Source organism: Pseudopipra pipra, chromosome 13 (assembly GCF_036250125.1).
Source record: "Pseudopipra pipra isolate bDixPip1 chromosome 13, bDixPip1.hap1, whole genome shotgun sequence".
Classification (NCBI taxonomy): Eukaryota; Metazoa; Chordata; class Aves; order Passeriformes; family Pipridae; genus Pseudopipra; species Pseudopipra pipra.
In genome coordinates, this window is record NC_087561.1 from 10,724,909 (window position 1) to 10,739,434 (window position 14,526).

A 14,526-nucleotide genomic window follows, 5' to 3' on the forward strand; every position below is an offset into this window, starting at 1 on the left:
ACACTCCCGACCTCGCTCAGCCAAAGCAGATCCGTGCTCTTGTCCCTAATTGAACACAGGCAAGTAACAAACCCTTCCCAGGAACAGTAAGTCAACACAGAGGCTGCAAACCAGCCTGCTCAAGGAGGTTTTCTGCTAACCCTGTATTCCATGCTGACCTAGACACTCAAAATCCAGGGTCTCCATGTCTCTACACTGATGTACAGCCCAAAGACCCCAAAAATCCAGCATGAGTGGTCTGTTTTCTCCATGTGATGCCAGCAATGGGGATTAACTGATAATGCATTTTGTAGAAACCATGATTTCAGCTGCTGAGAGGTTAATTCCATGTAGCCACTGATTAGATCTGTTCCCCCTCCAGTAACAAGAGCTGCAGGACAGAACACTGAAAAGGTTGTGAGCCTAGCTGGGTGGATATATCCACTTACTCCTGTGGGATGCAACTTTTAGCCTGACCTAAATTCTCCTCTGAGCAGCACTGGTATAAGTGCCAGAAAAGCTAAGAAAGGAATTTGTCGTGCGTGTGCATTCATGTGTGTCTGTCCATCCGTCTGTCCCAGCTGACCAACAGGAATGGAACTGATCAGGGCTTTCCTTTCATTTGCTTAGTGTTTTGGAGTTTGTGTTTTTAATAACCACCAGATTCGGTTTTTTAGGTTTGAGAGCACAAGAGAAAAGCTGGGGGAGGCAGAAGCAACTAAAGCACATCCAAGTGGACGTGCTTGCTCATTCAGAATTGCAGCACAAAAGCAAACTTATCAAATTACTGTGGGGTTTTTCTGTCCTCCCTGTATTGCTGCTCTGCTTTCCAAACTCCTGCTCTGAGCTGCTTATCCTTGTCCTGTTCACCAGAGCAGTACAGACTGCCTGGGATGCTCAACCTTTTGTAGATGAGGAGGAACGCAAGGATTACCTTTTGAAGGCTGTTTTCTATTAGAAGGCAATCTTAAACAACATGACTTCCTTAGGCAGCAGACAACTGACCTCATGTATTTTGCTGCTGCTACTGACAAGAGATACCTTCAGATGCAGCACAATCCCTTCCTAAAGGGCAACAAGAAAAACACCTTTCACTGCCCTCATCGGGCACAGTCAGGATGAGTCAGCTGCAATGCAAATGTTCATTTGCTTTTAGGTGGGACCGGCCCATATAGATGGGGCTAGGAGGGATTGGAGGGATTTTTTTCTGCAAGGAAGAATGACCTTTCCTGAGGACATCTGCAGTCTCTCCCCCACGTGAGAGGAGTAGCTGCAAAGAAGCTCCAGTGTCATTAGCAAGTCTGGAATGCAGCAGGACCGGTGCCTACGTAATCGAACGCTCACTGGAAAAATGCTCTCACTGGCTTAAACCAAGATAGATGGACTTCTGATAGGGCCCTGGCGGAAATCCCTGCACAAACTTTTCTGTAAGTGCCTCTGATACAAGCCAAGAAGGAAAATCAAGAAAAGTGCTAACACTTTTCTTCTGGTTGGGCTCAGCGCTGAAAGGCTGCTTAAAATCATCCCCCAAGAATTAGCATAATCAAAACAGAAAAAAACCCAAAAAATCTTCAGTAGTGTTTCTGTCCTACCTAATGTGAGTTGTACTGAGAGCAAAGACTTCTAAAGATTTTACATTACCATGGACTCTTCAAAAACCCACGCAGAGAAACACAAAACAACAATGAAAATCCTCTTAATTCAATCTGTGCTTTATCGCACAAGGCCGCAGCAGGGGATTTTTGGCTGTGGGAATACAAATACTCATCAATGCTACAGCTCAGGGTCCTGCTCCAATTACTACCCAAACACAGAATGAGACAGTCCCAGCCTGAAGAGTTTTCAGTCTAAATACACTAGACTTGGTGGAAAAACCCCAGGCGGTCAGGGGAAGCCTCAGCAACACCCAGACTGCATTCCAGCTGCTGTGCTGGGCTGCTGCAGCTGCAGAGCAGCAGCTGTGATGCCCTTGATGCCTCCTGAGCTCCTGCCAGGCAGGCATCCTGCCCGTCCCACCTCTGCACTGCTAGCGAAAGTGATCCTTGTCCATTTGTCTCTCAGCCCCCAAGGGACTTTTTCCCCCCCCTCAACTCTCCCGAAGATGGCGCAGGAGCAGTTTGAGTGGGCTCCAGTGACAGAAGCCTGATGCGGAGCCGGCAGGGAGGCTGTGCTGATGCTGCGGGGTAATCCATGCCCTGGTGTGACTGCCAGCCAGCGGATGCTGACAGAGCTGGCAACGATGGGTGGCCGGGGTCCTTGCCCCATCCCCGAGATCCCCGGTCCTATGGGAAAGTGCCTTGGTGAGCTGCTCTGCTTCTCTCTTGTCACCCCCATCTCCTTCCCTCGAGGTTGCAGTTTGGTGAAGGTTTCAGACATCCCTGTCTTGCTTTTACCAACCCTAATGGCTCTCCTACTCCGAGCGCCTGAGTGACTCAGCCTGCCCGCCTGCCTTGCTCCAACTCCCACCCTGCAGCACATCACGGAGGTTTTATAGGCAACAGGACTGACACAGCAGGGAGCCCAAGTCTGCAGGGAGGTAACCGTGATGATTATCTCTTCATCTGCAAGTGCACCAGATGCACCAAGAAATAAAAAGAATTGCTGAAGCAACAGGAGAGCAAGAGACTTCTCAGGCTTTCTTGTTCAGTCCCTGCAGACACCACAACAGATACAGGGAGGACAGAGGAGCTGCAGGAAGGCTTGGGGACAAATAGGCCCGGAGGGGAGGAGGAAACAGAGCAGAAAGGAGAAACAGGGCATTAGAATAAGATTGCAAGTCTTGCACCATGGGAGTGAGATTTGGGAAGGATTCTGCATAAAGCAGCAGGAGCATCTTTAACACCTTCCCTTACAACGTTTGGGAAAGAGTGACATCCCCTCCAAAGAAAACTCCCTGTCTTGGAAATCCTCTGTTTTATGAAACAAGATTTCCTCACAGGGAGGAAAGCATTTTCCTTCCTAGAGCTGACCTCTAACACCATCACCTCTGCCATACCTGGATGACCTTCCAAGCCCTCCTTGAAGGCTCATCTTTATGTCCGGCTTCCAACTCCACACCGCCCTGACCACTCAAGTGCTACTGCATGGACTTAAATGTCCAACCCTGCAAGGCTCTAGCTTCCTCCTGGCAAACTCATCCAGGGCTTGCTATCTGCAGCATCACGTGGAAGGGACTCTGGGAGCAGAGCCCAAGCACCGCACGCAGCACAACACTGCACGAACCGACCATGTGGGATCAAGCGGCACTTAATGGCCGCAAGCTTTACTCGTGCCCTGATCCTTCAGGAGAGGATGGCAAGAGGAAGAAATGCTGGTCAGTGGGATCGGCCAAAGCAGCTGGGATTACACGCTGAGGTTTTGTGTTCAAACTTTGCTCGGTTGTGGCAGGGCTCTTTAAGGACCTAATCTCCGTGTGACTGTTCCCAGCACCAGCCGTGCCCCTGCGGATAACAAGGACTTAGGGAAGCACCCTCATGATGGCTGTGCTCTCCAGGCAGGCTGGCTGCAACTCCGCTCTGTCGATGCTGCCCTGGCCATCTCCTCCACTGCCCAGTGATACTCCACGCTTTCCTAACTGCCTCTCTGGCTGAGAGCTGTCTCTCACTAAGCACCCACAGCTAATCACTCAGAGCAGAAGTTATGCGACAAATAAAGCAGCACATTTTGGGCTAATGGCTTGAATCCCCATCAGAACCTGGCGTGGGTACTGCTGGGCAAAGATGTGGACATCACTAATGCAACTCAGCTGGATGCAAACACTCCTGTCCATAATGGTTGTTTTGGGTCTTTTTTTGACACCAGTATAGGAGAGATCAGCTAAAACTAAGTGCGGCGTTAATGGCGAGTATGGTCAGAGGCAAGATAAAACTGAGCACACCACTAACCAGTCACCTGGGCAGTGTGTTGTGATACCATACCCATTCTGCAGGATTAGCTAAACTGCTCCTGGTTCCCATTCCCAGGACTGTTAATTAAAGCAGAATTTGGCTCCACTTTCTAACAGTGCTTTGTGCAGCCGCCTCAGCAAGGGGTGGGGGCCAGCAGCACTGCGCCAGCAGGCATGCTGGGCTAGTGTGGTGGGTCTTCCCTCTACTGTGCAACCAGATTAATACACAAAGTAGCTTGTTTTAAACATCCACATTCCACTGGTCCAAGAGGAAAACTTCCCCAGAGCACAGGCTGCCACCTTCCAAACAAGGTCAGACACTGACCTCCTCCCCCACCGCCAGTGACCTTATTAGCACTGATCATAGTTCTAATAATATCCCGCATTGTAAGCAGGCCATCTGCCGTAACATTTCACTACAAACTTAGGGAATTGCTTGGTTTGAGTATGCTCACGTCCCAGCAAGCCAATTGTACCCTCTCAGGAACGTGCCTCTTCCCCACAGCTTTAAGCTAAATGTTGCAGAAAAGCACCTCCAGCTCAGAGTTGAAGCATGCAGAGAACAGCACAGAGCCATTCCCAGGTGCTGGCTTCAAACAGAGGAGATAAAAACAAAGAGGTTAAAAATCCATCACTCCAGCATCACAGCATGCAACTCCTCTGACTGTGGGGACACCAAGTAAGCATGTCACTGAAACCCACAACAAGGCCAAACGAGATGTTCAGAGAGCCAGAGGTAAAGCCCAAGGTCCACAAAAGACCAGTTTTACTTTTGTGCCACATCTACTGTGTGGACAGCAGAAAGATTTTACTATCTTAACACTTTAGCTATGGTTAAGCTGAATATTTTCGCTGCCATTTCAGGAGAGGGGCCTTTCCTAACAGACAGCTAAGCTTGCGGAACTAAACATGTTTGATAGCTTTTCATTTAGAAGGAGCCAGGGTTTGAAATGCTTACTCATTTAGGACACCTGTCTAAAACACCCAGAGTCTTGTTACTACAGCAGCTCAGTTACACTCAGCCTTCAAAGAGATTTTGTTAGTACTGCTCCTCTGAGGTCAAAAAGTGCAATTAGGCACAGAGACTGACATTACAACACTTTGAGGCAGTTTGCATCATCACAAGGCTCTGAAAGCTGTTTTTCCAAATCCTTGGCCTTTCCTCTAATCAAAATGCTGTCATCAGACATGACATGAGAAGCTACATGGGGCAAGGAAGAGGGTCAGCACTTGGGTCTCTGCTGTTTTATGAACAGCAGTAAAACAATATTAATAAGCCAGAAGTAAAATTGTGCCTACAACACTCAAGGTCCTCAAAGCATTTAATACCAGCATAACAATATTTATAGGGGCAGATTTTCAAAGAGCTCAGCTCCTCACTTGGAAATCTAACCACTTATTGAAATGCTCAGTAGGAGATGTCAGAGGATGGGCTCTCCAGAAGGCCTGGTACATCTTGTTTATATTTGTTTTAAAGCTTCCAAACAGCTCAATTACATCAATGCATGTTACTGCACCCTCCTTCAGATGGGTGAACCAAGTGGCAGAAAGCTATTGTCAGCAAAGGGATTACATCAAACTGATGCTACGCTGCTGAAGAAATCCACCAACTCCATACAGCTTGTTCAGAGTCACTCCCCCCGAAGGCATCTTTCACCACCTTCCCCCCAGCTCCCTAACTGGCCTAATGCAATCAGGAGCACTAGAAGTCCCTAAGTAGCTTCACTGACACTGCCACAAGACAGGACAACACAGCCAAGTGTCGCTCCATGATTACAAGGATCCTCTTTGCCCCAGACTCTCTCCGGGGATAGAGACTTGTAGGTTTGGGGCTTCTATTTCAATCCCAGTATTAGCTACTGCTACACATCAGGGCTGGAAGATGTAATGCTTGAACTTCCTCCCCAGGAGAATCTGGCAGTGCCACGGCTTGCAACATGGCACCAACTGAGGTGCCAGAGCTCACTGTACACACACACACACACACACACACAGCCTCCATGCTCCCTTGGCCAACTTCTGACTCACAGCCAGGCAAGGATAAACGCAAGAGCAGACACAACTTGCTGGCTGGGCTTACCACCCCATCTCCCTCCTCCCAGTGCAGAGAAACCCCTGCAGCTCACAGAGCACCCCACTGCATTTGCACTGGGTTACAGGCACAGAGCTAGTGCTTGCAGGTCCCAGCAGGAAAGAAACTCTTCCAAACTGGAAAGCCAAAGGGGGCAGAGGAAACAACCATGGGCAGTTCTACCCCTCTGGAGACTGGCTGAGAAGACCACTTCTCTCTCCCTCAAAACCTGATGCAGTAACTCACTCCAGCACAAGGAGTTCTTTGCTGCCCACAGGAACTCTACAGCACTTAAAATTGGGCTTAAGTATTTTGCAGAACTGGAACCTCAGTCCGGAGGGCTTTGCCCTTAAAATAGGAAAGCAAGCCTCGGGAGCAGGAGATGGCATGCCACGGACGGAACATTGCAATATGCCCATAAAAGGTTTCAAAATGTATCTGCTTAAGAGCTCGCAGAAGCTCAGAAGGGTTTAGAGTCACATCCCAAAAGAATTTCTCTCCTGCTTTTTTAGGCAAGTGTGAGCAGCAGTCAGCACTTTACCACCATCTTCCCAACCAGAAACCCAAGGTTACTCTTGGCTGATAATAATGTAAATGCTGCTGGCTTTACCCTTTGAGGATGGTGGTTTGCTCACGCCACACGGCAAAGATCGAGGCAACAGGAGCTGCAGGCAGGAGCAGAGGCCCTGCATTGCCAGGGCTGGCTGGTGAGGAAAGGCAAAGCAAGGCTGGCAGCAAAACCCCACTGCTGAATTTGCTTGGCCCATCTCCCCAGAGAGGCTGGCCTCCAAAGTGTGGTCTCGGGAACAATTTGTGGGCACAGTTCTGCTTTCCAACATGTTCAAGGGGAAATGCACACAAGTCAGAGGCCCAAGGAAAAGATGTAATAAATTAATCAGCTACAGGAACTCAGACAAGCACAGTGGTCCTGTGCTTGCCCCTTGGACTGGGAGTGCCTCCCAATGTGCCAGCCTGTGCCCACACCTCTGCCAGCCTCTTGAACCTGACCCAGGGACACCACACACGAGACTGGCACTCACACACAGGCAGACAACAGTAAAGGCATCTGCTCCTGTGCAGGCAAGCTCTCAGGAGATCTGTGTGGTCAGGAGGTCTGGGGCACAGACAGTGCTCTCCATCCACTGCACAGCAAATACCCAGTCACCAAATATCCACCTTCCACAGGAGTGCGAGTCTAAGGTCTATCAAGGAGGCCAATATGTCACATAAGGGACCAACACTTTCAGAATGAAGTTATCAAAGCCTGATCAACTAAGAAAATAATAACTTCAAGTATTTAGCTACTACTAAAAGTGTCACACTGATAGCTTGGCAGGCAGTTTATTTCAGACAACTCACTGCAAGACTCTCAACATCCACATCAGCACTGACAGTGTGGCCTCTCCACCTCCTATCTCCAGGGGCCCCAAGAAGCTCTCTGTGCTGGGATGGATCCCACTTCTCGTGGTTTCCAGAGCTACACAGTATTCCCAGGACTTCCTCCATTCTTTCAGCACGTAGCTGAGAAGGGAGCATCTCTCCAGGATAGCACCAGAACTAGCCTATGCACCAGGAAGCCTACAGACATCTCACCTTTCTTGCCATGTTACCACAAACACCAAGTTTCACAAAGCACATATCCTCAGAAATGTAAAGGCCAAGATAAGGCTGCTCAGCTACAGAAAGACCCAGCAGAAATAGGGACAGGGCCAGCCTCTTCTCCCTCCACAGCACACCTCAAAGATCACCCGCTTGCTCTAAAGCACAGACAAGGAATTCCTGTCAAGGGCTCTGCCTCACATCTTTGCAAATGGCTGGCAATGAATAAGACCTTCCTGCACCTCCCTATCTATTGCTGTCCCTGCAGCAGAGTCACCAGGTAACACCAGCCTGTTTCCAGTTACATGTGTTCATTGCCCAGCAGCTCCCTGGAGAGCCAGGACCAAGGGAATTCCAGATGCAGGACTTTGTATTCAGTGCCTAAGGCACTTTGTCCTCCTGCTAACCCTGCTGCAGAGGCAGCAACCTGCAACAGAGAAGCAAAGGGACAGCTCAGGGCAGCAATCTTCTAAACCATGATAGCAAAACCCACCAGTGCTCATCTGTCATGGTTCAGCTGTCAAAAAGTCACAGATGAATGAAGTGAGACTAGTGGGACATCAGAGGAACCACTGGATAACACCAAACAAATCAAACATGCTCTGCACAGACCTCTGTCTTACAGGAAGATCGTCCAGGCAGATTAAAGCAACAAGGTGTATCCTTTCTTTCCCTGGAAACCTGAACATGCCTAGAGAGGTGACGCATCATCTTCAAGTAACCAGCCTTGACCCCACAGAGAGCATCTGCAGTCCAGACACAGGGGCAGGCCTGGGAGGTGCTCAGCCACAGGCAGTGCCAGGTGACCTTCTCCATCAGTACTCTCCATCCCACAGATGTGCCAAAAAACTTCTGAAGACACTACAGAGAGTATACACAGCATGTGTGCCAAATAAATTAAGCTGTGAAAACATGGAACTTGTTGTAACTTATAGACAAGAAGGGATCAGGCCTAAATTACTTTTTTCCTCCACAAGCTTTCCTATTCTCCTTGAAGTGCCACTCTAATTCAGAGAGAAATACAAAGAAAAATACAGAAATTAACAGAGAAATACAGTATTTAGTCTTTATAAATAAAACGGAGTTTAAATACATTTTTCCGCACTTTCAGATGTTTTGATTCAGTACTTATAAAAAGCACTTATAACATGCCAAATGACACACAAGCATCCAGAGGACAGAAAGCTGCTGTAAATCTACTGTTGCCACTCAGGTAAGTGGCTTAATGGCCAAAGGAAAAGTGAAGGTTTGTCACACAGGTGACCTGGCTCAACACTGCTCACGTGGAATATTTGCCTCTCTATTACACTGAGCTGAGACATGCAGTCAGAGTGTCTCCAAAAATATCTTTATGGCTTTGTTTGCTTTCTTCTTCGTCTCTAAAAGTGTAACCATATGCTAAGTTTAGTGGGTGTTTTTAGTTGTTTCCTAGTTTGCAGTTTATTTAAATTTTAAAAAAGTAGATTTGATTTCCAACCAGTAACAGTCAGAAGTAATTCTAGTCAAGTCAGCATAAGCCAGGTACAAATTAGCATGAAAACTGTAAGCAACAGCCTCAGGTACAGCAGTTTCAAGATCATATGGTACATTTATTGCCCAAGCACTGTGAACTTTTTAGATTGCCGTGGGACTTTGAATACTATTACCAGAAAATAACACTTCTTTTAGAAAACAGACAATTCTACTTTTAACTTGATTTTATGCCTGTTCACAGAAAACTCACCTTTTTTATAGAGAAGTGCTGTGAAACACGCAATAGCTTAACAATGTTTTTCACTTTAGACCTCCCAAAGTCAAAATTCATATTCCTGAAATTTTTCATCTATTTTCTGTCCCAAAATGCTCTTCAAAACTTCAGTGTGCATATGGAAATTACTGTGTTGATAAAGAAAATTTAAAAAAAAAATTAAAAAAACCCCAAACAAACACAAAAAAACCCCCAACCCACACCTCTCAAAAGCTGGGTTTGTAAATTTTTTTTAAACCATAAGTCCATAAGTGCAGTGAGCAGTATAATTCAAAGCCTCTGTGAACACCCAATGTGCATTAGTTACATATTTTTATATACTATATCACTACCTCCTAATGCCCCATCTCTCAGCTTTTTTCTCCATTAGTGCCCAAAGATGCTGCTTTTTTCCTGCCTGACACGTTCAGAAACTGAAAACACAACCAATGGCTTACTGGCCGGGAATTAAGATCTTACCCCGCCCTCCTGATCCAGCCTGAATACGAAGGTTAATGACTTGATGAGCGCTCGCAGACAGCTCACTGCAGTGCCACAACAAACCTTTGTAGGAATTGCCACGAGCCGGCAACCCGTGTCCTGACCCTTACAAAAAGCACCAGCTCTGCATGGGACAGTGCACAATGAGCCTGGAAAAGAAGCAACGAATGAACCCAAAGGCCATCTGAGCTTACAGGGACAACATTCTATTCCTCTCCTTTGCTCAGAACATCTCTGAGGTGCCACAGGACCTGTCTAGGAGGTACCCCAGAGCCTTGGCCGCTGCCCAGATGCCCTCGTGGTCACCTCTGGAAGTGGGGTGGCCCAGCACAGCTGGCTCTCGTGCCTCTGGACTGCCCTCCACCAAGCAGTGCAGCCTGTCCTTCCATTCACACAAATTAATTCAGAGTGCACTGCTTCCAGAATAACCAGGAGGGATGCACGAGTAGAGACTGAGAGCTCTCTTGGCATCCAGTTCAAATTGCAGCTTCTTGCAAGGAACTATTTTTAAGTTTTATATCAATATGCTCGAGAAAGGTTCCTTCTGCTGCCTACAAATGTGTAAAATCCCCCTTCCAAGACGCACAGCTCAGGACAGCAAGACCCAGTCCTGCACTTTCAGCCTAACTAAGGCCCCATATTTCACCACTAAAACATTGCATACAATACAACCCTCCTGCAGAGCATTTCCTGGTGATCCCCACCTGAGCATCACTGAGGACCCCACTACCTTCAGGAGTCCTGTGTGTTCTTCACAAGATTACAGGTAGCAAGAGCCACACGTGAAACAACCCACACTGAGGCAGCCTGGCTGCTTCTGGAAGATTACCACTCTTGTTGCTGCAACAAGCACAGAACTGCTACAGGAGACTGAAGAAAAAAGGGAAAAGAGAGATGTAGAAAGTGTATATATGCTGCTCGTGACCTGGCCGGTGAGGTGAAACCATTGTACACTGGGTTATCAGGAGTTCCTGTATGAAGGCATTGTTCAGGCTTAAGAGGTTTGTGAGAAAAAAAAACAAGCAACAGCAGTACACAATGGATGCAGATAAGCAACCTCTGAACAAAGCCCTGGGCGACTGCAAGACAACGGGAAAACTTATTAGCTGCAAGCATCCTATATCCTGTCTCCAATAAAGCAACACAGATGTTCTGCTAATGCAGGGCGTGAAAAGACAAGAGAGCACTAAGCAGCTATTGAGGCCTCCACGGGAGGGAGGGTCAGTGTTCAACAGCTGTTGGGCACAAAGACGTCCACAGGATGGGCATGAAAAGCTTCTTAGCAGGTCTGAGAATGTAACATCTCTCTTGCCAAAGGTAAGAGAGGCCACTGGTATTGCCATGAGCCCCTCAACGCCACTGCAAACAGGGCTTTGCAAGCCCAGCTCTGGCCCAAGAACAGAACAACCATTGTTTGGGAGTTTAGTCACCAGGGTGGTTCTCTCCACTGGGAAACGCGTGGTGTACCCAAACACACACACACCACGGCTCTCTGTGGCACAGTGGAAACAGGGCTCTGTCCAGGGAGAGCTACTGGATCCATGGGTCTGGAGGCAGGAAGTGCTCCAAGACCCACTTCTTGTCTGAGAAGTGGGGTGCAGAAACAGCCCCATTATTAACCCTTGGCCAAGTGCTCTGCACAGTCAGACTCCTCCTACTGTACTTCTCAAAGACAGAGTTGTTGGCCCTCCAGGAGGCTTTCCTAAACCCAAAAAATCTGTTCTCTAAAAAATTCAGGCCACTTAACTAGCATCTGCTACTGTGTCAAGAGGAAACTGCAACAAGAACATTAACAGCCAATTACATGGGAAATGCTCTGAGCTGTAGAAGATCACACTCTGACTTACTTTTTTTTTTTCTTTTCTTTCTTAATGTGGTGTTCCCCATCCCATTCCCCATTGCTGAAGTGGGGAAAGTGTTTGCCCATACCAGTGGGTGAGATTTGAAGCCCAGCTGCCCACGGACTTGTCCTGCACATCTCCCAGCCCCAGCTGTGCAGAGAGGGGCTGGCACAGAGAGCCTGGGTGAGCTGCAGACATTGCACTGCCAACAGCACACGTGGGGAAGCGTCACACACCGGGTGACAGCAGAATACAGCACAGCTCAGAGCCCAGCCAAGCTGGGTGCCTGCACAGGGGACACCTCCCTGAGACACTGCAGGCAAGTTCTGCTAGTGGCACAAAACCACCCTACACAGCATGACAGCCCTCCTTTCTGTTCACAAATAAACGCTATAAAATGTGATCATAATAATCTCTTCATTAAAAGTATCTGCACTGCCACCGGCTACAATTCAAAAGTTTCAAGGGCATAAAGAACAAGACTTTTTTTTCCCCTTCAATAAAAAAATGTTTGTCTCTTGCTATCAGCAAACCAGCAATGTAAATGAACATTTGAAAGTCACTGTATAACTAAGAGTCATTGCATATAATCAGATTAAAAAGAGAAAACCGAATGCAAACAGAAAACTTGAGCTTCTTGGAAAAAAACAAGTGAAAATATGAAGAAGCCACTAAGGAATAAAATGTGTAAACCAGTGTCAGACCAGATCCAGCCCCAGTCAGAACCTGTGCATACATAATTCCACCAGCTCTGTTACTCATTATGCTCATAAAAATAAACCCAAATCTTTTCAAGCAACAGTTGAAGTTCAAGGGAAAACTTTCAAGCTTGTAAAATTTACCAGACTCTTTCTAGAAATTTAAACAGGTTAATTACTCTGATCAAAACATTAAACACAATGTCAAGAGTTCTCAAACACTATCAGTTATCCATATGGTCTCAGAGTTTTTACTATCCTCCTAAAACCACATTTGAGGAGTCATACTTCTGGGGAAAAAAGAAAAAAAAGTGGGTATTCTTTTTCCAAGAAACACTGAGAAGTGAGCCTGGAAAGAGATGCCCCTCCTGTGAGCCCCCCATCCCACACCCCAACTAACAGTCCAGGTCTTTGGTAACGTTCAGAAGTCACCCCTGGAGCTCCGGCAGTGACAAGCAATCAAGACTATTTACTGCCTCCCCAACAGACATTGCAAGGATGAGCACCAGCCACAAGGCGCAGCCACAGCTCCAACAGGCTTGGCAGAGCCATCGCGTTTGCATGTCCCTCGCAGAAAGCATTTTCCCGACGCCCATTTCTGGGAATGTTGTTCTCCAAATATTTTGGCTGTTCCTCATCTACCGGATAGCGTTAAGAGTGCATCTGCAACTCTGTCTCCAGGAAAGACATGTAAAGCTGATTCATTATCTTAAAACGCTGCTTTCATTCCTGCTCATTAAAAGCACATTTCAGATCCCTGCACCGAATGCATGGCTGATGTGCTCCGGCCACTCAAGCACTGGGTTTCAGTTCTCTTCTTATTTAGTTTCATTTGTTGCCCACAACCTTGCATTCTCCACTTCGGGGACAGCTATATCAGACCTGAGCTACCATCGGAAAATGCCCTGGATAGAATCCTGTCTCTCCTTGCAATGCCTGGCAATCCAGGCAGTCGCACCCGATGTCAGACTCAGCCTAGATTTCGGGAGCTGCATCCCGCACCGCAGCATCCTCCCTGCAGAAACAAAGCAATAAACAGTTGTTCTGCACATCCCACATCCCAGCATACTGAGCCACTTGGAAGAGAAGGAAAAGCAAGTAAGCTTAGGTAATGCACGCGTTAGACAGTCCTCACCTTTAGGGAGTCAAAGCAGGCAATAACTCGACCATTTTCCACATGGCAACTCCGTGACGGATGGGCGAACTTGCACTCTGCATCAGACCGAGAACAAGTACCTCTCTGAAACTCTCGACACACTTCTAACGTCAGCCATTTTGTATCACGGACCAGGGAAACGTTTACAGCCATATTAAAAAACAAAAATTAAAATGCAAGCAATCGCACCCTTCCTCAGGGTAATATTCGCTGCTGATCTTTTTTGTTTCTTCTTTTTTTTTTTAAAAAAAGGGTAAAAAAGTGAATTCAAGTTAAACGTGAAGAAATAACTAACTTGTTGCTTTGGTAGAACTCCTATTCATCAGCACTTAGGTTTTCATTTAAGTCAAATTGTGTTTCTTTAAACAAGAATTAAACATAAAGCCAATCATAAAATAGAAATCTTATCAGAACAACTGAAAATCAAATTAGAGGCCAGCTCCTAAAAGTGCAATTGTAGAAGTTAAAATACAAGTGTTATATTTTGTGCCACTGCCAAAGTTACTTGCAAATAACTGGCAGACTTTCAAAAGAATTCTGTGCTCTCCAGTTAATGGTTTCAATTATTCTTGCAAAAAGCATATGCTGCTGGCAGCACTTCAGTTTGTGGAATGGTCTCGGTCCTTAGGGAGAAAACTTCGGGTTTTTTTTTTTCCTTCTATTTCTTGCTTCTAAAAATTACGGTTCGCGAGCATGAAAACAGGCAAAAGGATGTCTGATTTTTTTTTCCTCTCTTTCCTTCTTTTCTTTTAAATATTTGCTACATAGTCAGGGGAAGGGAAAAAAATAAAATGGCTGAGCAAACTGCGTGTAAATGGGGAGAAAAAAAAAAAAAAGGGCAAGGCTGGAGGAGCCGCCGTCAGGGCACGGACTGCAAGCAACGCCGAATTAAACAGAGAGGGGGGGCGAGGGGCAGAGAGAGGCAGCCCTAGACAGAAATCCAAGCAGCGGTGGCTTCAGGAAAGGCACTTTTCAGCAACCTGCAGGAAAAAGAGAAATAGAATCAGCCAGGAGCCGGCGGCGGCCCCGCTGGGCGGGCGCGGGGCGGCGCCGGCGGCCATTGCGGGCA

At 47.1% G+C, this 14,526-nt stretch overlaps 1 protein-coding gene across 10 annotated transcripts in view; it reads right to left on the reverse strand.

Moving 5' to 3' along the window:
• The window catches only part of MBNL3 (muscleblind like splicing regulator 3), a 94,192-nt gene that overhangs the window by 44,848 nt on the left and 34,818 nt on the right, over positions 1–14,526 (reverse strand). For 7 of the 10 annotated variants that reach the window (XR_010434019.1, XR_010434018.1, XM_064669999.1 and 4 more), the window contains exon 2: positions 13,437–14,437. The exons of the other annotated variants lie outside the window; for them this stretch is intronic. Coding sequence is in view for 5 of the 7 variants with exons in the window: in XM_064669999.1 (XP_064526069.1) it covers positions 13,437–13,610 (174 nt within the window). In the remaining 2 variants the exon portion in view is untranslated. The remainder of the gene's footprint in view (positions 1–13,436; positions 14,438–14,526) is intronic. 10 annotated transcript variants of the gene reach the window in all.